The sequence below is a fragment of the Crassostrea angulata genome, chromosome 5 (assembly GCF_025612915.1).
Source record: "Crassostrea angulata isolate pt1a10 chromosome 5, ASM2561291v2, whole genome shotgun sequence".
Lineage (NCBI taxonomy): Eukaryota > Metazoa > Mollusca > Bivalvia > Ostreida > Ostreidae > Magallana > Magallana angulata.
This window is the reverse complement of record NC_069115.1, coordinates 25,511,802-25,536,390: the sequence shown is the minus strand read 5'-3', so window position 1 is coordinate 25,536,390 and position 24,589 is coordinate 25,511,802. Positions and strand designations below refer to the sequence as shown.

At 32.5% G+C, this 24,589-nt stretch overlaps 1 protein-coding gene and 2 long non-coding RNA genes across 3 annotated transcripts; 1 reads left to right on the top strand and 2 right to left on the bottom strand.

Moving 5' to 3' along the window:
• Positions 1 to 1,951: 1,951 nt before the first annotated feature.
• On the bottom strand, positions 1,952 to 9,229 carry LOC128184593 (alpha-galactosidase A-like). Its single transcript, XM_052854145.1, has 8 exons — positions 9,085 to 9,229; positions 8,810 to 8,967; positions 8,540 to 8,714; positions 6,592 to 6,766; positions 4,695 to 4,789; positions 3,924 to 4,085; positions 2,790 to 2,987; positions 1,952 to 2,658 (listed from the first exon to the last, which is right to left on the bottom strand). Exons 2-8 carry the CDS (start codon positions 8,965 to 8,967, stop codon positions 2,401 to 2,403), a joined length of 1,221 nt encoding a protein of 406 aa, XP_052710105.1. The 5' UTR covers positions 9,085 to 9,229; the 3' UTR covers positions 1,952 to 2,400.
• A 113-nt stretch (positions 9,230 to 9,342) lies between these two features.
• On the top strand, positions 9,343 to 11,379 carry LOC128184596 (uncharacterized). Its single transcript, XR_008243750.1, has 3 exons — positions 9,343 to 9,524; positions 9,850 to 9,981; positions 10,615 to 11,379. It is a non-coding gene; the product is annotated as an uncharacterized LOC128184596 (long non-coding RNA).
• Positions 11,380 to 16,969: 5,590 nt separating this feature from the next.
• LOC128184595 (uncharacterized) lies at positions 16,970 to 23,968 on the bottom strand. Its single transcript, XR_008243749.1, has 4 exons — positions 23,905 to 23,968; positions 22,624 to 22,695; positions 17,535 to 17,651; positions 16,970 to 17,444 (listed from the first exon to the last, which is right to left on the bottom strand). It is a non-coding gene; the product is annotated as an uncharacterized LOC128184595 (long non-coding RNA).
• Positions 23,969 to 24,589: the final 621 nt, after the last annotated feature.

Below are 24,589 nucleotides of genomic sequence, written 5' to 3'. Positions count from 1 at the left end.
AAAAGTCAAATTTGATTTAACTGATAGAATCATTTGATAATATGATCTGTTTGACTGTGTCAAAATTTCATAAATATCTTGTTATAAGAAGTATGTTTGATAACGAGAAGACTCCTTCCTAAACATCGCTACCCTCTCCTCCGTAAAAGACTTAAGCAAAAAATAACAAACCTTCACATGAACTGAACAAATTTTTAATGAAAAGCTTATGCTTCATGTTCATGTTCAAGTTAAGTCGATTTCAAAAAATCAAGATATTGAGTTCCAAATTTATTTTAGATACATGTACATGTATATGTACATTTATGATGATAAAATCTGCTTTTACAAAAGTGAAACAAAAGAAACGTATAGTAATATTACCCTCTTTATGATATCATCATGAGTGGGCTATCTACCTAACATAATATTAGTTAGGCCCTATTAGGTTTGTAGGTTTGTTACTGACTGACTACAAATATTAAGTAATCACTGATTATATATATATATATATATATATATATATATATATATATATATATATATATATATATATATATATATATATATATATATATATATATATATATATAATCAGTTAATTTTGTTAACAGATATAAAAGGTGACTTATCGGTCCAATAGGCCCGGTGTTTCCTTTTATTATGTCCTTGACCTTGACACAGTTGCACGTAATTTGCACATGTCACTATAATAGATAAATTACTTATTTACTTATATCGGGCTGATCAATCTCATGTACAGCGAGGCGAAGCCGAGCCATATATCAGATTGATCAACCCGATATATTTCCGTAACCATTTAGTAACAAATCTAATTAGTGTTATGTATTCCTGAGGACTATCAAGTGAAATATTTCACGAGAGGCAATGATCTTCAAATTTCCTTGTAAAAGTGGCCTTACGTCTCGTCCAATATATCAATCGAACTCTTCAACATTATCATTCTTACCTGACCCCCCCCCCCCCAACTCACACACACAAAGCACAAACACACACACGCGCGCGCGCGCGAACGCACAAACACCCAGGTGTTACATGAAAGAAATCAGCTGCTGATTAACATTTTAAAATTTTAGTGACTTTCTTTGAGACGAATAAAAGATTTAGCAAGGAATATAAGTAACGGGGTTGGATGGCATACAATCTAGTCTGGATGTTTTTTAATACATATATTTTGGTAATGATATTTTTAAGTATGCATTGTTAAACGTGTATCCTGACTACATAAGAGAACATGTTTGACAGACAGTCATACTGTCTGTACTGTTTGCTCTCCAAACATTCTAAAATATTACATTTAGATGTATTATTGTTTTATGGCTAAAGTTGACATTAATGTGGGTTATACGTTGTCAGTAAATTCTATGTAGGATGAGATTGGAGCTCAATAGTAATTTTTTAGGGATGGCAATTTTTAACCCGTTAACCGATTAATTGATTGGAACAACGATAACCAGTTTCAAAATCAGCAATCAGTTAGTCGTATAAAATTTAAAAAAAAATAAACTATATTTCAAGAACGCAATTTCAAAATAAATTCTACTTTTTTTTGTCTTTCGAGACCTTTAAGTGATCAAGTTTAATCGGTAAAGGTTAAGATCCCAGGGCTGAGCTGAGCTCTTCGAAGAAAATTAGACAGTGTGTGTTAATTATAATGATTGTTAAAACAACATGTCACTTAGTCAACTTTGTCTGTGCAGCTTTTCATAAATCATTACCAAATGTTACCAATATCACTGCTGAGTACCGTTACAAATACATAAGTATCATTATTGTATCTACGTATTTAATGCGTTTATTTTTTTTTCTTTAATTCACGACATCAATTTATTACGAAAAATACAACAATTATTGTAAAGCGAACACATACATATTACTACTGTCTGAATGGAAAATTATTTCAAACGGAGATCTATAACTTATAACTAGAACGCAAACTAACTGTCTGCGAAATTTGGCAATTGAAACTATTTCATGACTGCTTGCTTGTTGTTTCAATTTTCTCTTTGAATAATTATCATGTAATATAATTTTAATATTATATTTAAATTTAAACATAAACAGAATACTCAAATTGCTCTTCGTCATTTATAACAATTATTGAAAAAGAAATTAAAACATGCCAACAATCTGCGTGCTTTGATACGAGTAACCGGTTAATCGGTCGGAACGAATGCGATTAATCGATTGGCAATTCTGTTATCGATTGCCATCCCTAATAATTTTGCATGCATATTTTTAACAGGCTCCGTATGATAATTGTATATAGTAAATCATATGATACACAAATAAAAATAATCAACAATATTTGTGTTTGGTAGAATAAATTTATAATATGTACATGTATTTCATAATTTGATCAGTTCTGTAATGATGGCAAAATTATTTGTCGTATTGTATTTAAAGATGCATTTCTTTGGCAATGTAAAGATTAATACCATGTGGATTTACTTTAATTTTAAGTGGTCTTTGCCTTGTTACAAGAATATTAGTTTTCATGTCAAAAGCCTCTGTAAAGTTGTACGTTGATGATGTCAATTTCAGATCAACCAAAGAAAAACTCAAGAACCTTGGCATTCCATCTGAATTCTCGTTAAGAAATGCTACTGCTGTTCTATTAAACGAAAGATCCCGGCTCCAAATTTGGATTCCATTTTGCTAGGTAAAAAATTTAATTAAAATTAAAATAAAGTTTTAAGAATATTTATGTACATTTATATTTCACAGAAATAAATATATGAAAAAATTCAAATACCGTACACATTTAAATAGTACACAGATCTATTTACCTTCTGCAATAAAATTCCCTGAATTCCTAGTTTGTCCTGATTAATGGCTATAAGGTTTCTATTCAGTAGAAGAGCTTTCGAACTACTACGTATGTGCCTCAAATCATTTGACATAATAAGAGGTGCTGCCAAGATGGCCCACATTGCCATCTGCACCCGTTCTTCTTCATAGCTTAATCCAAAATTCCCCAGAATAATCTAAAAGCAATGCATACAAATTTAAGAAATAAGGAATCATTGTTTGAGAATTATGAGGCGATCAAATAAGGTCGGGGCTGATCAAATCCAATTAAGCCGTATATATTTTTAGCTAGATAGATTTAATCACGCTCGATTGTATTGATCACCTAATACTATGCAAATAGTGATTCCTTATAACTTATACTTTTTTTCCTTTTATTGTACGATTAAATATGAAAATAGTTGATGAAATGTATTGGACCAAATATTACAAAATCTATCGGTAGAGTCATCACAGACAAAAACACTGGAAAATGTAAAATAAATAGATATACCATATTTACATCAATTAAGAACATTGTACATTTGTACATGTATTTCTGAAGTAAATCAATAGTTAGTAAGCATTAATTGGAGTGGCATGTATATTAAATGTACATGTTCATACATAGATTATAATTCGGTTTTTTTTTGTTATAACTGAGAAATCGAACCTTTTTGTCACTGATTAATATAAATACCATTAACCAACCATTACAAACACTACTTTAAACTTTTAATCTGAATTTCACAGTTCAGGCGAAATAGGAACGACTTATTCTATTGTTCCTACGTACATGTAATTATATGTATACCGTACAAAAGACTTAGTATTGTTAATCAAAATACACAAGACTATTACTTTTTCAGCACTTGTGAATGTTGCATGAAAATATCAACATAAACATTCAAAATAATACATTTTCAAATCTGGTACACTATTTTGCAATTGATATTGTAAAGCATTAAAGCATTATTGTAAGCATTATTTAAAGAAACGTTTGTAATCAATATGTATATTATTAATGACATATCTGCAATTAAGATAATAATAAACAACGTTTTTATTAAGAAAATAAAAAATAACTTTCGACGCATGAGTGTAACATAAAGACGAAAGTTAAATATACTTACCATGTCCGGGTCATTCCATCCGCCTGGGCCTGCATATTTTGTAAATATTTTGGAATTACTTCCCCAAAAATTGACAATGTCAAGAACACTAGACCACGAATCTTGAACGTCGTAATAATTTCTCCACAAATTACAAGTCTTCCTCACCTTTGCAAAATCGACCTGTTACAAACATTGCAAAAACCAATATAGGTCTTCCAACTAATTTTACACGCATTCTGAGAAACGTGCAAAAATATGAGCATTGAAGTACGGGGAATTGTCGTTTTTTTTATTTGAAGATATAGTCGAAAAAGCATTTTTTAATTTTGAGTCGTTTTTAGGACATATAACTTCCTCATAAATCAAGGGTCACATTGTCTGGAATAACAGAATTTTTATAAGTTTGTTTTCAATTGTTATTCCGTCCTTTACAAAAAATTAATTATCATGTACAAAATATGATTCTCAATGTTGAAAGTTTATGTAAAGGACAATTTAAGAATAAGAAGATCTTACCCATGGCAAGCATCTTTTGACAAACAAATTGAATTAAATATCCTGAAAACATCATGATTAAACACGTTACAGCGTATTTTTGTTTCTGTGCATTTTTAGTTTATAGTCAAGAGTTCTACAGCTGAATAGTTAGTGCACCTAGGTCAACAATTGTTATGATGAATACAGGTAGTTAGACGTATTAAGGTTAGACTATCGATTTTTTCATATTGTAAGTTTTGTTTTTACACCCAAACAGTAAATTCAAAATTAACAACATGACAATTCACTCACCTGAAGTCCAGAAACTATTTTGTAAAATGGCCATTCACAAGAGTAAAATATTGATCTTCCTGTTTTATTCAAAAAGAATCCCATTGCTTCATACCCTACGATATAAAAAGTCAAAAGTATTTATTTTCTTACATCAACGATAACAAACTGGATTAAATATATTTGTGAAGATAAGTGACATCCCGTTTACGTCAACATCGTAATATTATATTCTAAAAAGTTTACATCTAGTGGCTATTTCTTCCTCATATTTTTTAAGAATCATACAGCTACTAATAAAGCAAATCACGATTCATGCATAACCATATAGATATACATACATACAGACGGGCAAACTGGCAGGCAGTCAGACAGACTGTCAATAAAATGATTTCTTCTGGCTACTAAGGTAGCACTCATTACAGAAAAATAGAATAAATTCCTTGATATCGATTGGGATATACGATGACAGCTGTTACGTATAATCATAGAACGATGCTCCGTTTAATACCTGAATACGCTCGAACCTACTTTATGAATTTTGATAGGAAAATTGTTCTGGTTCGATGCATTTTTCCCAGATCAAGGGTTTCTGATCCGCTCCACTCTACATTAACCCTTGACCGAAAAGACAATACATATGTGGGTTGACGATTACGCCATCTAGTGAGAGTACTCATTATTGAACTTTTGTTACCGCTTGTTCTGACCAATCAGAGAATGTGTTATAAACAGAAACAATATAGCAATACGGCTGCTCCCATAAACAAAATCAAATTTGTAGAAAATATGGATTCACTCGGATTAAAAACCGATAGCAGTAAGATAAATTTCTACTAGTCAGTCTAAAATTAATTTGACAACGGTTCAACATTGATCAATGCACAATTAACATCATTATTGAAATAACGATTCTTATTGGATCATGCAAACTTGTATGAAACCAACCAGCGTGGGAGGTTTTTAACCCCGTCATACTCTGCCTATTCGGTCAAGGGTTTATGATGAACCTAGCGGATCAGAAACTCTTGATTTAAGAAGATGGGTTCGATGATACTTTTTAGATAGAACGCCGCTATTTACACAGCTTCAGTTAAAGGGGCATGGTCACGATTTTGGTCAAATTCTATTTTTATGTTTTTATCTTTTACAAGGCTTTAGAAATGTATTTTTAATGATCAAATAAAATTTGAGAGTCATTCGTAGAGTTATAAGCAAGATACAGGGCTCACGATTCTTTGACATGCAAATAAGGCTCATGCCTCGTTTTTGTTTACATTGATTCAATATACCAGTTAAAAATATTTTTCCATCTGATTTGTCTATTTTTTTTAAAGCATAGATAAACAGTTCCTTACGTTTAACACACTCAATTTAGGTTTAAAACTGAAAAATTTACTTTAACGTTCAAAATGTAAACAAACGCTTTGTTTACATGGCGAAGAATTGAAAGCTCTTATAACTCAACAAATGACACTCAAATTTCGGTTGCCTATTAATATGCCTTTCTGAAGCATTGTAAATATTAAAATCGGAAAAATAATTTTGACCAAAATAATGGCCATGCCCCTTTAATGTCTTGTTCCACGAACAAGAACCGCCCGCATTTAAATTTTTTTGTCATACATGTTGTATTTTCATCATCTGCTGCCTTCATTTAAACAAACAAGTATGCAACGGAAAGAGTAACAGTGCTTCTCGCAAGATATGATACAGTTCTCTCACGATACGCTTTTTATGCGGTGCGGGGTCACACACTTTCCCCATATTTCATGCTTAGAAGTGCGTTTCAGGGTTTGTGTGTGTAAGTATCATAAACACACACGAAGAGTTAGGTTTAAGTTTGACATCGATTAATCCAATAACTTGTAAAATTATAACCTTTAAAAAATCTTCTTCATCCAATATAATATCTTACCAGAAGGAAAATCATAAAGGTTAGAATTGCAGCCATCAAATTTAAGGTAGTCCACACCCCAGTCGGCAAAGGTTTCGGCATCTGTTTGCATATAAAATTCACTTCCAGGGAACCCACCACAAGTCTTTGTGCCAAAATCTTGATAGATACCAAACTTCAAATTCTTGCTATGAACCTAAATTAGACCAAAATGCAAACAAACAAAAAGACAGAAAGCTCGAATACTACGCATATGTTATAATAACGATAATACATGTAATAAGATTATATAAAAGCAATGTAATGGCTGCTGATTTATAGCACATGCCTGTTTTGAATGACACAAATAAGTTTAAGGCGACTTTGGGGGGAAAAGTATTATTCCAGTTCTGTTGATTTTTAAAAAATCTTCATGTACGATTTGATCACGTATCAACCCGTATATCGGCTTTATTATATACGATATACATCCAAAAATGATGCCTTATTTCTTATACTAGTATTAACATTTGTTGTAAATTATAGAAATTACTATGCTCCATACTTTCTCTTTTATGTTGACATGAAAGCCGTTTTGCCTAACATGACGTAGCAAAAATTAGTTCAACAATGTTGCAAATATTTTATTAACATTAAAAATAAAATTAACACTTTTTGACAAGACGATACATTTACTATTAAGATAGAGTGAAATAGTAAAGATATTTCACTCTTATGTAAAACAAAAGTTTAAAGCTCAGCCGAATATTGCTTTTTCCGTGGAAGTTAAAGTCATATAGCGGTTGGAAATTTGAAAACGAGTTATAAAACTGAGTTGCAGAGAAATTTCCAGGGGAAATCCATCGCACACAGATGAAAAAAATTCAAGTCAGAGCATAACGTTTTTACTCGGACATTTTAGAGATAAGCTATTCATGATTAATTCCATATGGTAGACATGCATTTAAATAGACACAAAATGTCTACTATGATATTGCCTTTGTAATTTTTATAGGAACTAGTAGAAAAAGTCAAATATGACATTTCACTGTATTTGCTTCTTTGACAAATCGCGAATAAAGAATTTTTAGTGACGCTTTGTTACGATGTCAAGCCGTAAGCATAATCTTTCAGAAATCCTAAGACATGACCAAATATATTCGTAATTGATGTTGTTTTGTGAAAAAAATAATGAATAAAATTATAGTATATATTTCAAAAAATAAATAAATTATGTTTAAATAGAGCTTATCATTTATGTCGCTAAATATTTGGGTTTTTATAATGATACAAGGGTGTGTTTTACCATGTGCACATAGAAAAAGTAACGACCCAGATTATTCATGTGCTACTTTAACTTCTAAACAAAGGCTGATGTTATGCAGGAAGAATAGCGAATTGACATAGGGTCAATAGAAGTTCAAGAACATGCAACAGGGTCTTCGGGTTAAACGACTTGACAAAGGGTCATAGAAGTTCAAGAAGCTGACAAAGGGTCATGAGATTAAAAGACTATATATATATATATATATATATATATATATATATATATATATATATATATATATATATATATATATATGGAATCAGAGTAGTCACTAGTGTAAGGACTAAACACAGGGTCATGAGGTTCAAGAATTTGGGACAGGGTCATGGAGGTCAAGGACTTGACACAGGGTCATTAGAAGTTTACAGATTTGACACATTGATGACCATTTCCGTAGTGAGAAATATCAATTTGTCAACATGTGTATTTTATATAGAAACTTACATAATGTATTAATTTACTTAGAGAGGATCCAAAATAACCAACAACATATATATTTTGTTCTCATGAACACTCGCATCAAGCGAATTTACAAAAACAGCTAAGGAGCACATCATCATATTGAGAATCAATAATTGGAAGAAAATGTATGCACTCCAGTACAGCTGAATTAAAAAGAAAATCGATGTAACTAAATATTTAAATGACTGTAATCTGTCTTACATAATCCGATAAATTCTTAATTCCAGATGGAAATCTGTTTGGATCAGGAACCAGTCGTCCATTTGTATCACGCTCTGGTCCTAGCCAACAGTCATCAATAATCACATATTCATATCCAGCATCTCTGTAACCATTTGCTGCCATAATGTCCGCCATAGCTTTTATCAAATGTTCACTTTAATAAAATTTTTGATGAAGTTGTACATGTAGTCATGATCATCTATATTTCTCAATAACGTACAAATCAAATTGATGGCATTAATTATTAACCTTATGCAGTTATCCGGATCTCTGTCACAATCCATATTGCATCGGAATCGTTCCCAGGTAAGCCAGCCCATGGGCGGGGTCAAGCCTAGTCCATTATCAAGCCCATGTAACCCCCTCACCGCCAAAATAGCAACAACGACCAGTATCCAGCAAGTCATCTGACAAAACATACTTTTTATGTAACTTGCATAAATGATGAAATAATATCAATCAAGTTACTCTAATAACGACATTCGCTTGTGAAAAACCTTATTAGTGAATAATGACAAACCTACCTTGATCAGAAAAAAGTAGTTTTTGTGCACATAGCTATTATATCGTTAAATGAGCTCTTCTATGAAGACAAAGAAATCAATCATCCAACAGCTGACTTCTGCTGTAAACAACTACACTGTACCACTAAGAAACCCAAGGACAGACCGGTGTCAATATCCCGTGACATGTGCTTGAATTCAATCTATTCGCCTTACGATCATTATACTTCCTGCTGTGATTAATAAGCATCTGACTCTCCTATGGGCGACGGAAAGGGTAAAAAAAAAAAAGACGATAATGCAAAACGAACAATTCAGCAAATTTCATATTATTCTTCAAACGCATAAAGAAAAAAAGTGTGGAAACTAAAGTGGGACAGACAGACGGACGGACGGACAGACGGACGCAGAGGAAACCTCCGGTGAAAACCGGTAGGGGACTAATAAAAGGAATGGTACAAGTAATGCACGATATTATTACTATCTACATACTTTCCTCGTTTATTCAATACACACCAAACCCGATAACGAACCCGAACATTAAAAAATTGGAATATAAAAAATTAATTTTCTCCAAAATATGTGAACCAGACGCTACAAAAGTGTAAACTTGATCTGTTGTTTGATATTTTGAAGCTGTTCAGCAAATTTCATATTATTTCTCAAACGCATTAAGAAAAAAGTGTGGAAAACTGAAGTGGGACAGACAGACGGACGGACAGATTGTAATAAGTAGGCAAATTGTCATTCTATCATGTGTAGAATTGTGTTTCTGTAAATTCATAGAGAATATAAGCCAAACTATCAAGAGACCAGTACATCCATACATCAAGATGGAAGTGTCTCCAACACAGACAGCTTATTATTGATGGCACCAATGAATGTCAACAAATTTTAAATGCTGAAGTGCTGAAGGAGGTAATTTAATGTCATATCTTTTGCATAAAAGAAACAGCACAATATTTGTATAAGAGAGACAGCTTGGGTAACATAATGTTATGAATGGGATATCTGGTGAAATTCTCTATAAACATATCTTACGTTGTATAGACTACAAAGTTACACCAGGGTGCACCAGTTACAAGTAAATAACCTTAGTAATCATTACTTTTATCAAGTGAGACTTTTCAATTTTGTTCTATGAGTATTTTAGAATGCGGTGCATCTGAGATGCAGTTATGAGAATTGCTCTATATTTAAACCATTCAGGATTCTGGGACTGCAATGGTTCATTGTAGATTTTTCTAACTCCTGAGGTCTGGGGATGATAAGATATTTTGTCAGCAAATAGTTGTATCATGAGAGTAATTTTACCTTTGATGCTGTGTTTCCACAGTACATCAATATCCCTTTGTTCAATTGTAGACCACATGTTTTTGACTGAAATCAAAAAGAAACTATAAAATTTAAAAACAATGAGATACATATGTAGTTTTATGTGTAATGTACCATATACATGCACAAGCTAAACAATATTATTAAGTTTAAATTTCAATTCCTAAATTTTGTGTACCACAAATGGGGTTAAAATCGATGGATTTTTTCTTGAAGGTTCATTAGGTTTAAGTGCATTAACTACAAGATAAGCGTAATTTAACATTGGAAACCCTTCATCAACAAAGAGTTTTGAACCACCACTGGTAGCTGCAGTTATCGGCAACATCTCAACCCTCCAAAGATCCAGAACCTGATTTAGCAGTCCAGAAAATTCTTCAACAAGAGAAAAAAGTTTCAGGATTATTTCTTCATTATACTAATCTAAAGCATTCTACATTTGTTACATTGTTAGAGTTTCTGACATCTCAACAGTTGCCAGAATTTACAAAGAAGAGGAAAGAAGTTAAGAAGATGAACCTGGAAACACAGCTCTTGGTAACACAAATGCGGCTCAGACATAACTTTAGTTTAAAAGATTTAGCTGCACGTTTTTGTATTTCTACCCAATCTGTCAGTGAGATATTTAATGCATGGATTGATCACATTTATATGATGTTGGGTGCAATACCGATATGGCCTCATCCTACATCAACTTATGGTTGCTGGCTACATTCATCAGGGTGACTGTATCATGGCAGATAAAGGGTTTACCATATCATCAGAATTGGAAGTTACATTAAACTTGCCAACCTTTGTGAAAAGTGGAACACAAATGTGTCAATCGGATGCTGACATCACTCAAAAAATTGCAGCTCATCGCATGCATGTGGAACGTGCAATTCGTAAAATAAGAACTTTTTAAATGATTTCACATTGTATTCCGACCAGTATATTTGGATCGATCAACAAAGTATGGACAGTGTGTGCCTTGCTCACTCTTTTCCAAGGTCCAGTTTTAAAAAAGAAGTAATTAATTTACAAAATTTTTAATTTTCTGTTGTACAGTGTAACACATCTGATAGCTTAAAGGTCATATGAAACGATTTTTAACACTATGATTTTCTTTCATAAATATAAAGCTTGGTATAAACAAATTTTAAAATACGTGATGCAAGATTTTTTTTGCCTTTGCATTACTGAGAAATAACCGTGAAAACTGAGCACCTGAAAAAATTCTTCCCCGCTTATCGTTCTTGATTTTGTGGATTTATGACGTCACAAAGACCCACCGATGTAAACAATGCATCAAAACTAGTGTAATTTTACAGTAGTTTATCGATTAAATTTTAGTAATTTTTGCATACATGAACGTGTCTTTCTTTTCAAATGAGATCATTTGATTTCGTAGTAGCATACAGATGACTTAGTTTTAATTGGTCGTTAATGAATAAATCTAATATCAGCTTCTCACCAGAGTTAAATCATGATGAAGATCCCGTAATGCAGTGGAAATACCGGTATAACGAAAGAAATGCTCCAAAATTAACAGCTGATTAATGAATTATCCTTATCCTTTTGAAATAGAAACATCATTTTCTTCTTCGGTACGTATAATGATTGAGCTACATTTAAATGGAATTAAAGCATTTTAATTGATTTGATTTATTTTATCACATAAAAAAGTATAAGGCAGGCCAATCAAAATGTTTGAGGCATTGTGTACATAGTTTGTATTTAAGAGCTGCTATAAAATGCCGCAAAATTATTCTTAAATTTTATTTCTGACTTATTGATATATACATGTAGCAATATCTTTATATTAGAAAATACTTTGTGTACACGTGTATCAACGTTTTATTAAATTAGATCGCGGAAATATGGCATTTAAAGATTTAGAAATGTATCGGTAAAATAAATCGGTTGTTTGATAAAAAAAAGTTGTGAACGAATGTGAAGATAATCAACAGATTTTATTAAGTACAAGCATCAATAATGATAAAAAAAAACCCGAAAGAAAACATTGTGGAAGAAAGTGAGATAGAAGGGATCTGTGAGTAAACACCGCACATACACGTTGTAAAATCAAAACACCGCACATACAAGTACACGTTTCAAAAACAAATTAAACATTTGAAGAAATTTTTCTTAGACTGGTAACATATTTGTAAATTTGAAAGCGAAACAAACAATATAATCGTGAAGCGAATGAGGCACCACGAGGCCTATAAGTTGTTTGGGGAAAAATCTTAATGAATTGCATGAACGTGCAAATGGGAAAAAAACGATCAGTTATTTTTGAATTTGTCGATCGAAATAAAACATATATATACACGCATATATTAAAATTATATTATACTTGCATGTGGATCTATAAAGAAAATCATTCATTCTCCGTGCAGTCTCGAAACTGAATATGTACACGCTATTAAATATAAACGCACACGATTTCATTTCTTGAGAGAAAAAATACTGATATGGTTGATTATTGTATAATTATACAAGTTTTTATATAAAATAGTATTTTGTTTTCTTTTAAAATACTGCAAAATGACATGGATATTGTATTCACAACATAGCTTTATAAGGCCATTGGGTCTTACTGACGTCATAAGCAAGGGAGGTAAGCCGCGTAAGTCAATGTTCGTTTTCCCGATTAAGTGATTTTGATCGACATTGGCGCTCACATTTTGCATAAAATATCCAAAAAACAATGTCAGTCTTATTAAATAGGCACTTATGAACTCATTCCCGTATATAACTCAATATGGTCAGGATATCGTTTCATATGACCTTTAATGTTGATCCAAGTGTAACGTGCAAGGGAGTCACTGTCTGTGTTCCCCCGCGGGCCCGTATCCGAGATAGAATCGGATAGCCCTTATTGATGCCAAAATTTACAAGTGCGGACTTTAATCATCGCTCCTGCACATATATAGGGACTCAACGTTACGCAGGCAGGGATGACCGCACACCTACGCAACTCAACAGGTACCAACGTTAATGCAAGCAGGGATGACCGCACACTTGCGCCGATTGCACCCAAACGCAAGCAGGGAGTGCCGCCCTCTTAAGCTTGAAAGGCCAGAACACCAGCAGGGATGACCACACACTAGTGCTCGCCGCAACCACCCACCATTACAAGCACTTGTATTGATGCGATACAGAGCAGGGATGACCGCACACTCTGTATCGTAGGTTAGAACCCACGAAAATCAGATAGAGCAGGGACATCCACACACTAGATCTAGCCGTACCTGTTTAAGTTTAACCCCTAAAAGTCCCTTTCCGAAACAAAATAGACACTGTCTCTATATATGTGCCGGCCTAAAACAATTTGAAGTATCTTAAAACGCGAAATCAAAAATAAACAAACTTACCCAACCTAATCCAAAACTACATATGCACAACACCTTAGTTACATTAAATATTTATTATTGTATAAAAATAATTAGCAAACTCATTGGTCATTATTGGGAACATTAATTGAATTATCAAAAATCAAAAAATCAATGGGGAATAGCTCTAACCAAAAATACATTAATATAATAATAAGCTGTCCGCTTCACAAGCTTTACATCACCAAAGTAGCTGCTTATTTTGGAGACTTGTGATGTAACTAGTCGTGATATTGGTGATCCTTTCACTGATTTCAGCAAGTTGAGTGACTCATCGGTTAACTCTGGAACTCTGGGATTTTTAAGCAATAAAACTGATGAAAGAAGATGTATTTCCAAAGTATTGCTGATTTTGAAATTAAAGAATCTTAGTTTTTTTTTTTATGATTGATTTTCACTTGTAACATTACATATGTAAGTGTGTTTTGTACCTTGACTTCATTTCTTTTGGCAGTATAGGAACTTTTTTGTGGATCTCTTTGGATTTTACAACTGTAATTTGATTTACAGAAGTAGGTTTGATCTTGTTTCCTCTTGGGATGTTCCACTGTTGAGGAATGCTTGACTGTACATGCTTGCTCGGCAGGAACTTCTTTTAGTCCAATCAATTTAAACTGCTGGATACATTAATCAGGCCAACAATGTGGGAACATGTGCCAGATACCCTATAAGTATCATGTTAGAATGTCATAGTCATTCATTACTGGTATATGTTATTAACTCTCCCAAACGAAGTTTGGAGACTTATTGTTTTTGTCCGGTGTTTCTTCTTCTTCTTCTTCTTCTTCTTCTTCTTCTTCTTCTTCTTCTCTCCTGCTCTGAACTTGTCCGTCGCGTTTCTCAGAGATGGCGGAACAGAATTATACAAAACTCTAGGATACGATAGGCCTGCATATGTAGGTGTGCAATCTGGTTTGATTTTTTTCATTTGGGGTTGGCCTACCACTTTTCTGGGGGGGGGGGGGGGTCAAAAGGTCGTGGGGTCTAACATTGAACCTTATGGGAAAAATTGTGGACTCTATTGTAATTGGTTATAACTTGAAAATGGACAAAGTTAATAATATAGGGTTTTCAGAATCATATATTGACTGTTACACACAGGTCGAAAAACAATCTTTAAGCAAGTCCTTAAAGGTGGCTTAAAGGATATACAATCTTTAAGCCACATTTAAGTCACCTTTAAGGTGAGCTTATAGGTCCTGAATGTCCAAACTTCTTTAAGTCACCTTTAAGTCATCTTTAAGCCACCTTTAAGCATCTTTAAGTGGCATTTACGCTCCCTTTAAGTTGTCTTTACACCATCTTTAAGTTCCCTTTAAGTCAAGTTTGATCAGGCTGAACAGATTCATCTTGAAAACATATATTTAATGCAAAAGCTATTTTTTTAGGGATGAGAGGGGGTGATTCGAGTGATGATATAATTTCCAAGGAAGGGGAGGGAGTGTTCAAGGCGTTCTTCATTGTCGCTCCATTAAACACAGCTCGCTATCATCAACACAGCTTCAATGGACACAGATTGCCGTTATAAATTTTTTTTGGGGGGGGGGGGGTTAAAATTATTGTAGGGCTGAGCGCAGTCTCTGTATCTAAATCTGTGCATGAAACTGTATTAAAGTATGATTGTTTCCTATTACATGTATAAATTAGAACCATTTTAACAAGAGCTTGGACTTTGGATGCTTATGTCAAACATCACTATCACGTAGGCCTGTCTATTTCCTTGCTGGCCACTCAGCCATGGCTCTTTGAAATCAACAAGATTTGGCTGGCTTTTGAGCGAAGACTATGCAATCGGTGTATATTTTCTTGAAATCAGCGTCATTTTAACTTGTTTTGACGCAAGAAATAGATAGTTACATTCTACTAAAAGTCCAAGGCCTTGTTAAAATGGTTCTAATCGGTGAAATCTCTCTCTCTCTCTCTCTCTCTCTCTCTCTCTCTCTCTCTCTCTTAGTTCATCCGGTTATTAATCAAAATAAAAAAAAATGAACCGATGCATGATTTATATTAATTTAATAATCGGTTGAATTTTTTTTTTCAATTTTAATATTTGTAAGTCTAATTCTAGATCTGCTAGATACATGTTAAAGATGAAAAGACTCAACTTCCTTTGTTATATCGGGCAGGATATTACTGCTTTGTTTGTCCAGACATAGTTTTGTTCGTTTGTGTATATCTAAATAGAGTCTATTGTTTGTCCAACTTAAGAAAACCCCTGGAACTGACACAGAATATACAAGATATACACAACAGGTGTGTCGTGTGCCCAGGTGCACGTCAGGGTTTCTAAAGGCTTTGAAATCTCAGTCTGTACGTGTATACAAAATGTCTAGTGAATGAATTTATTTACATTTGTACTTCATTTTCAAAGTAATATTTCCTAACTCTGGGTTTTAAAAATCTTACGTCTACAATTTAAAGATACATGTATGTAAGAGTAAAATCTAGAGGCTAATTAGTGTACCGGTAATCATAAATGGGAGGTTAATTATTTAAATATATGTATTAACTTAGGGTAAATATGTCACATACCCGGCCTGGTACATCATACAATTTTCTGTACAAGTATATGTATACATCATTAATTTTACAATTGGCACATGCAGTAAATACGTCACCGGTAATTAGAAATGTTTGTTATAGAATTGATAGTTTAAAAATCATGTATACAATTAAATAATTAAACATATATCATTTCATTTGTTATTCTAGATGTGTTGTAAATGTATAATAATCAATATTATTAAAATTATACATACTGGAACGGCGCCGTGATCATGAAAACCGGGAAATTGCGGAGAACTAATACCCGAATAGTTTCAATGCATTTAATAAAAGAAATAGTTTTATCTTCTTCCTTGCATTTGATTTAGCTATGAATTAGCAACGTATTAGCATCGTGATTAGATGAACGTATATCTACTTGGCTTAAATTTATTAACTAAGTACTAGTAAGCACAACAGTTTCCATTAAGGTATAATATATTTTTTTTCACTGAAGACCAAGTTCCGTATTTCATTCTAAATACATGCATGCATGTAACTTATAAATTAGATATAAGTGATTGTTACAATCTATCTTTCTTTAATTGTTTGACAGAATTTTCAATTTATAATTGTGATACTAATACAGAAATAAATCGAAATCTTTCCATCATGTATAATCCCCACAGCATAAGCGTAATCTCACTTCATATAATTATACTTATCTTTATTCCAGAGAATCCGGAAGAAATTAGTTTTCACACTGTAATAACTCTTCTTCTAATCTATGAATATCAATTTCTATTAAATCATGAGAGTTCGTGAGAGTAATGTGTGAGCGCAATAGCTCCATGGGCATACCTGTAGTTTTTAGTATAAAAGAGCCACATCCGCAAGCCATGTATTTCTGTGATACAATTTGTATACAAGCAAACTTGTCATAATGTATTCTGTGTGTAAATAAAAAATATAAGCCTTTATGAATTATTTGTCTTTCTCTAGGTCATTTAGGTTAAACTCAATGCTAGCGGTATCTTCTTTTATTCTGTTTCCTCATTAAAAACCTCATCCACACGTTTGCCAGCTGTTGGTAGCAGTCCAAATGTGAGAGGCCGGACGGACACTCAATGGTCATCATGGAGCCCCTTTTTTCATTTGAAACATATGCATTTCTCACGTCATTTCCTAGAAGGCAAGAAATCATAAACTTATCAATGCAAACCCAAAATATCGCAATTTTCGGATATTATTTTGACAGTTTCAAACTTTTCTTACCGTATACAGAGTTTGAATAACCTACAATGGGATGAAGTGTACGTGCAGGAGTAACAGCGCACAGGATAGCAAGACAAATTTGTATGTGCTGCAACCGTACCATCTTCGTATATTGAACTGAAATAAATATAATTAGTAATATTTAAAATAAGTCATATTGTATGTATATTTCTTGTTAAAAAATATTCGTATGAAAATGGAACTCCAAATAATTGAAATAAAGGACGAAACCCTTTTCAAAACGGAGATAATCAAGACATAGAAATAGGGTATGTGTCTTTAAGAATCTTCCTCTTACAAACACTGCACTAGAAATTCCTTTACAGTATATATACATGTAGTGAAGATTCTAAATTGTTAAAACCAAAACTCCCGGACCAATACTGGACCCCCAAGAGGGTTCACAGTTTAACATAGAAATATATGCGTAATATGTTCAAACATCTTTTTCTCAAGTTCTACAATTAAACAATTTGTAAGATCATTTGTATCAAGATCATTTGTAAGCATCTTCAGACAGTACAGATTATAAATTGTGTAAACCCTGATTCGATGATAAATACTGAGGTCCGAAGAGAGGTTTTAAGTTCAACATACATGTAGAAATATAAAAGAATGTTTAAATATCCTTTTCTGTTGAAATACAACTCTACGTTATGTAGTTACAAGTATATAACTTCATATCTTCGTTTCTTCAAATCAAGATTACAGTGACCTTTTTCACCTTCAAAATTATTCGTTTTTTTTTCATTAATATATTATCGTTGATACATTGACACCTATGATTATAAGCTTAGATGTTCAAAGCTTCTTTTATCAATCGCGCCCTTAAGGACACATGAAACGTTCCTCAATTCTATATAATTTTCCTTCATATTTTATTCCTCCTTTATAAACATAGTCAACCCGAGTTCTTGGTAACCCCGTTCTGGAGAGTTATTTCCATCAAAACTAAAATCGCCCATTCAAGAAACAATTTGACACATCTTATCTATTCAACATTGATGGTATATTAATTTCTCTGTAAACCCCAAATAAGTTTCCAGTAAATATACTCACTCTTTACGTAATCAGTCAATATCATTCAATTGCAAGCATATATTTAGATGCAAATTGGATCCGCCAAAGCGTGTCCACCACCTTACACACATTTTTGCTATTTCGGGCGTGTTTTTGGAAAATGAATGTAGGTTTTGATTAATTTCACAATAATTACTTACCACGATCAGTTAATAATCAACTAAAGCTTGTAAGCAGTTTCTCTGGGGCAGGCATTTTGTAGTTTATTTGTAAAATGTATATATAAAAATAATTCATTTGTGTGAGTGTGTGTTTGTCAATTTGCTGGGGCCGTATTTCACATCATCCTTTATTACAAAACATTGTGTGCATTTAAATGATGTGAGAATGTACTAGTGTTCAACAGCTTTGAGTAAAGAGGATGTTTATAAATAGAGATTCATAGATGAGTGATGTCTTTTCATCACTTTTTTCCTTAGTTAAGAACAAGCAATACAATGGGACGATGTTAAGGACTGGGGCGGGGATCAATACGGAAAAAAAGTTCGCTAAAGGGGAGTAGGGTGTCAAATGAAAAATTAAAGCTTTTATTGAATTTTATTTGCTAAGTTGTTGTAAAGTTAATTAAGTATCCACTTTCATTTTCGATATACCAGTCCTATAGAGCAAAACTGAGAGACAGGTGGTGAACACACTATGGCGGATCCAGGTCAATGGAAATTTGCATCAAGATATATTCTTACAATGAAATGATAGTGAATGATTACGCAAAGAATGAATATATTTACTAGGACCTTACTTAGAGTAGACACTGAAGTTAAGATTTGACAAATGTCAAGTAAATAAAATAAGGCAATTCGTTTCTTGAATTTGCGGTTTTAGATTTGATGGATAGAACGCCTGCGAAGCGCGCCTGTGATAAGAGAATGGAATAGAACTTTCCAGAACAGGGTGACCAAGAACGTGGATTGACTAATTAACGTTATGGCGAATGCTATGTATAGGACGATTCATAAAGCATTATTGGCAGATACTTTGGATAGGACATCTGTGGCTACAAAAGATTTTATAAATATAATGGAACGAACAATTTGATGCAGTTTTAACAATTTTCCAGAACGGGGTGCCTAGCTAGGAACGCGGGTTGACTAATTATCGTTATGTCGGAAAGTGTATGACGAGTTAACCATCGGACTTATAATTTTGATCTGACTACTTTGGCTCAAAATATCGAAATAAATATGCATACGCTAGGGGATTTTTTAAATGTTCATATATTATATTTTTATTGCACGACAGATTGGTAGAGTTGTAAACCTTATACATTATTGTAAATCATGAACTCCCCATATGAATAAATGATTTATGCATAAAACGAGGAAGTTAAATTAGTGGTGATGATCCCCTTTCCAGTTGTTTTTATTCAAAACAATTTTCTTGATCTGATATTCTGATCTGGAACAGCTAGATTTTAAAAGGCCATTATTTCAGTTTGTAATAAGTTTCAGAATGAAGTCAAAGTGTCTACGTTGGAGTTTCTACATTCTCTCTCCCCAAAGTACATACACTATTCATTTGATATTCTTTGCCCTAGCATTGCACAAAATATAAACTGGGCAAGCAACTTGACCACGAAACTAAAAAAAATCTCTTAATACGATCCATCGAGAAAAAAAAGTTGAAAAACAAAACACGACCCTATATAAATGATAATAATAATGCTATAATAATAACTTTCGTAAGGGGAAATTAAGTTTCTTAGACGCCAAAAAGAATTCATTTAATTATATGTCCATGTTCAAAATAGACAAATCAACCACAATAACAGCATCTAACCCTCTCATCAAAGTACTGAAGAACTGACGGGAGTTGATTTTGTCGATGTTTATTTATTTTGAATTCAATGATATGTTATTTGGCATGACAAGTACATGTAGTTTCTAATTTGAATTACGCATTTTTATAATATTAATTTTTTGGACTTTTTCGACAAGAATGTCGAGAAACCCCCATATGAATCATGTTAAATAATATTTAAAGATAAAATTAATTAAATCAAACTATGTATCAGTAATAGAAATATTTCTCGAAAATTGTATGGATTCAAGCAATGTTAAACTCGTCTCGTTCAACCAAACGCTCGGCTGACATCGTAAATCTCCGACTAGAATTTACGGAGACAGCCCAGCGTCGAGTTGAACGAGACTATATTGAACTCTGGCGTAGGAATACATACGACTACAAAAAATAATTAAATTGTTCGTACCATTTAAAATCTGACAATTTTCAAGGTATTTATAAATAAGTTTCCTTGAAAAACAATGCTTTAGTATACATTGCATCGAATTTATTAATTATTTTCAAGAGCTAAGTCTTGTCAGCAGCAATGATTTGTGCTGAGGTCCAAACACTGTTTCACTTTCGGTTTGTCTGAGTAACTGCATAGGAGAGTTGATTAAAATCAACTCCCAAAAATTGGAAAAAAAACTATGCGAAATAATAAAAAAAAAACCATTTAAGGTAATTATCCATACGTCACAAAACAACGTCTGACGTAATTCACGCGTTATTACGTCTTGTCCGTGCCCGATCTAATTGAGAGCTAGCGTTAAAAGGTGTAATTTAACGAGGCCGGGTCTAATTTGCTCTGAAATCAAGCTGACCTAGAAATTGATTCAAAACAAAGCTATTCAAAATACTGACAACTGCAATCAATTAGGCCTATTAATCAGCGAAATGAAAACTTGACTGGGTTGTGTCGATTGCGTACTCGTTTTGAAAATATAGACCTCTTACTGTTTTCCTGCATAAACATCAATGCATTATAAGGTTGAATTTAATCCAAATATTTGAACATTAATCCCCGAAAGTCCATAAACACCCAAAATGAAATCCTGACCGAGATCTATTCCAGTGCATAAGGGAGATAAATACACAAGGGGAAATAATTTGACCGATGTCATCTTTATCCTTTTCGCTTAGCAACGAGCATATATATATATTCCACACAAAAAATGTTTTTAGAATTAAAACCATACGCTGAAGAAAAGTTATTTCATTTTAAGAACAGTCTTTAAACCAGTTTAAAAAAAGGTTGAACAGAGGTTTGTCTTAAAAGCATATCAGGTAGTTAGCATTATCCACGCGTGTGACTGCAATTTCTAAATACCGATCTCGATCCATTATACTTAAAGATTCCAAAAGAAACCATCTTTTGCGATTTAAATAATACAGATTAATCAACAGTTTGTTTAAATCATGTTTCCTATTTAACAACAAACTAAAAATATTTTTTTAGAGTGATGAAATAATAAACCTATGCACAATTTTATTTTTACGGATCTTTTTTCAAAATATATATTTTAATGTTTTTTACCAAAAATACGCCCATTGTGATCCTGAAAAGGCCGGTCCTTTGGGTAATTTTATTTCCAATTGATTAAGGACGTTAAGGGGTAAATAATATCAATATTTCAGAGAATTCTGTACGTAAATAAAATTACAAGAGCTTAAATTCGCTTTGAAAATTTAAATCATTTTATCTCATTTGTTAGCAGATTTATCTATATTTTAATAAATAAGCAAGTGAACAAAAAATTATTTGTTTTGAAATGATAATTCCTTCATTTTACATAGGATACAAGTCAAAAAATGATTTTGTGAAAGTAAAATTTCAGGCTTAGGCTTAGATTCATTATGTATGAAAAAAGCGCCGTTTTCCGCAATCGGTTCTATTTTTAGCCACGGCCATAGCTTTAATGATACCGATGGACCAGCCAACTGAGTAAAATTTGATAAGAACATATGCTCATATATATGTTTGAAAAATATGAAAAAAATCTGTACGCATTTTATTTATCAAGTGGGGTATGGACCTTTACCTTAATGAAAGGAGACAAAACAAGTTTAAGATCCATCCAAACAAAATTGTTTAGCTTCTAACGGTTTTTGTTTCTACATTTACGCTTACTTTAAATTATTTTTTCTTATATGGACATTTGATTATTCAATATGTGTCTAGTTAATTCATGCAATTATCAAGAATAATGATATTTAATGAATATCTCACCAATGTTTTCTATCGCCAGAGAGCAGTGCATTCGATGTTACCCCTGCCTTGCCTACGTCTTTTATGTCGTGTCTGAAAACAACACCAGTGTAAATATATATGGGAAAAACATAAAAATGATGAAAAACAATAGCTGATTTTATTGGGAAACATGATATTTCTCACAGCTTTGCCCAAATTGGTCATGTGTACATGTACGTAATGAAACTAAAGAAACAATTTAATCAAATATCTTCCTATGTTTTAATTAGTATAATCTCAGAATTATATTTCTATGATTCTTATTCCATTAGACAGGCACGTTTTCTTTTTTTAAATGCTTTTGTAAATCAAAACTTGAGATAAAAAAAGACATGGTGAAGCACAAACCCATATAATTTACCAATACCCTATTTTACACGGTTTTCAAATTGTTTAAATCTCATATAAAAGAAGATCTTTCGAAAAATGACGGCGTTCAAAAGTAAATAAACCTGATTAAAAAGTAAAATATAGACATATTAAATCGCCCAAGACATAAATACTGTGTTTTTCTTCCGCTTTGAGGTGATGCATGCGCAGGGTAATTTAAATAATGCAGTGTGGCATATATATATATATATATATATATATATATATATATATATATATATATATATATATATATATATATATATATATATATATATATATATATATATATATATATATATATATATATATATATATATATATATATATATATCTATCTGTCTGTCTGTGTGTGTGTGTGTGTGTGTGTGTGTGTGTGTGTGTGTGTGTGTGTGTGTGTGTGTGTTTGTGTGTGTTAAAATTGAGGAAAAAATAGAATGTTTACAAAAAGTCGATATACGTACAATCTTCAACTACACTTGATTAAAATCTTTTATGCATTAAAAAGCCAAAACATTATTTGATCTAGGAATGACTTTTGTAAGACACCTGTAACCACTGACGAGGTCAGTGACACATAAACAACCTTTTCTTTGTTTTCAAAGAGAATGTCTAAAATTGGTATTCTTAAAAAAATAAAAAAGGTAAATGTGTGAAGTCAAATCAAAATTGTTAAATGTGTCAATGTAAACAACTAAAAGACAAATAGGTCTCGTGGTGTAACTCGATCACAGAGCTCTACGCATTACAGGTGATAATCCCTCGTGTCTGTTTATGGATTGTTAATATGCCAAATATCTAACAAATTTATTAATTAGATACAAGTCAAATGTGCGAAACCAACACTACACCTTAATCAATGTGTGTAATAAAGCCTTAGTCACAACTTACCGTACGTGTTTGGCGATCGTGTGGGTTTTGCCTGTCGTGGCTCCCGTGGTTGATCGTAGCGGGGAAAATCGTGTTGAAGTGATCGAAAGTGCGACGTCTTTCTGCTCCTCACGACCGCTGCCCGGACAATCATTAATTTTAACATTAATTTAAGAACTTCTTTCTTTAGACATGTTCTGCATTAAATTTACCGTAAGCAAGTAATTAAAAGATCTCGAAGAAGAAGACTATTATTCTGTTATTGGTGATTAGACTGGCTAAACTGGACGACACAAATAAAGCATGTTTTGAAAACATAATTTATCTTTCGTATCTGATACCATAAATAAAGATTGAATTTTTTCTGAAAACTTTATCTTTCGTATCTGATACCATAAATAAAGATTGAATTTTTTCTGAAAAAATTCTTCGCAAAAAACTTGTTTCAGCGATTCAATTATCCGTTGCTGATTTTCCTGGCTAATTTAAAAGTTATATCTTTAATAGTTGTTTCATTATTTTGGTAATTATTTATTGATCATAACAATGTCTTCGAAAAAGCTTCGATGAAACTTGAAAGTAGAGTTCCCTATCGAATTACTTTGCTTTTACAAATGCTAAAATCAAAAGAGTGACACCGTTTACTTTTCAATAATCTAAATTATAAAAGACTACAAATTCTTTTATGGTCTTCTAATGTTGATTA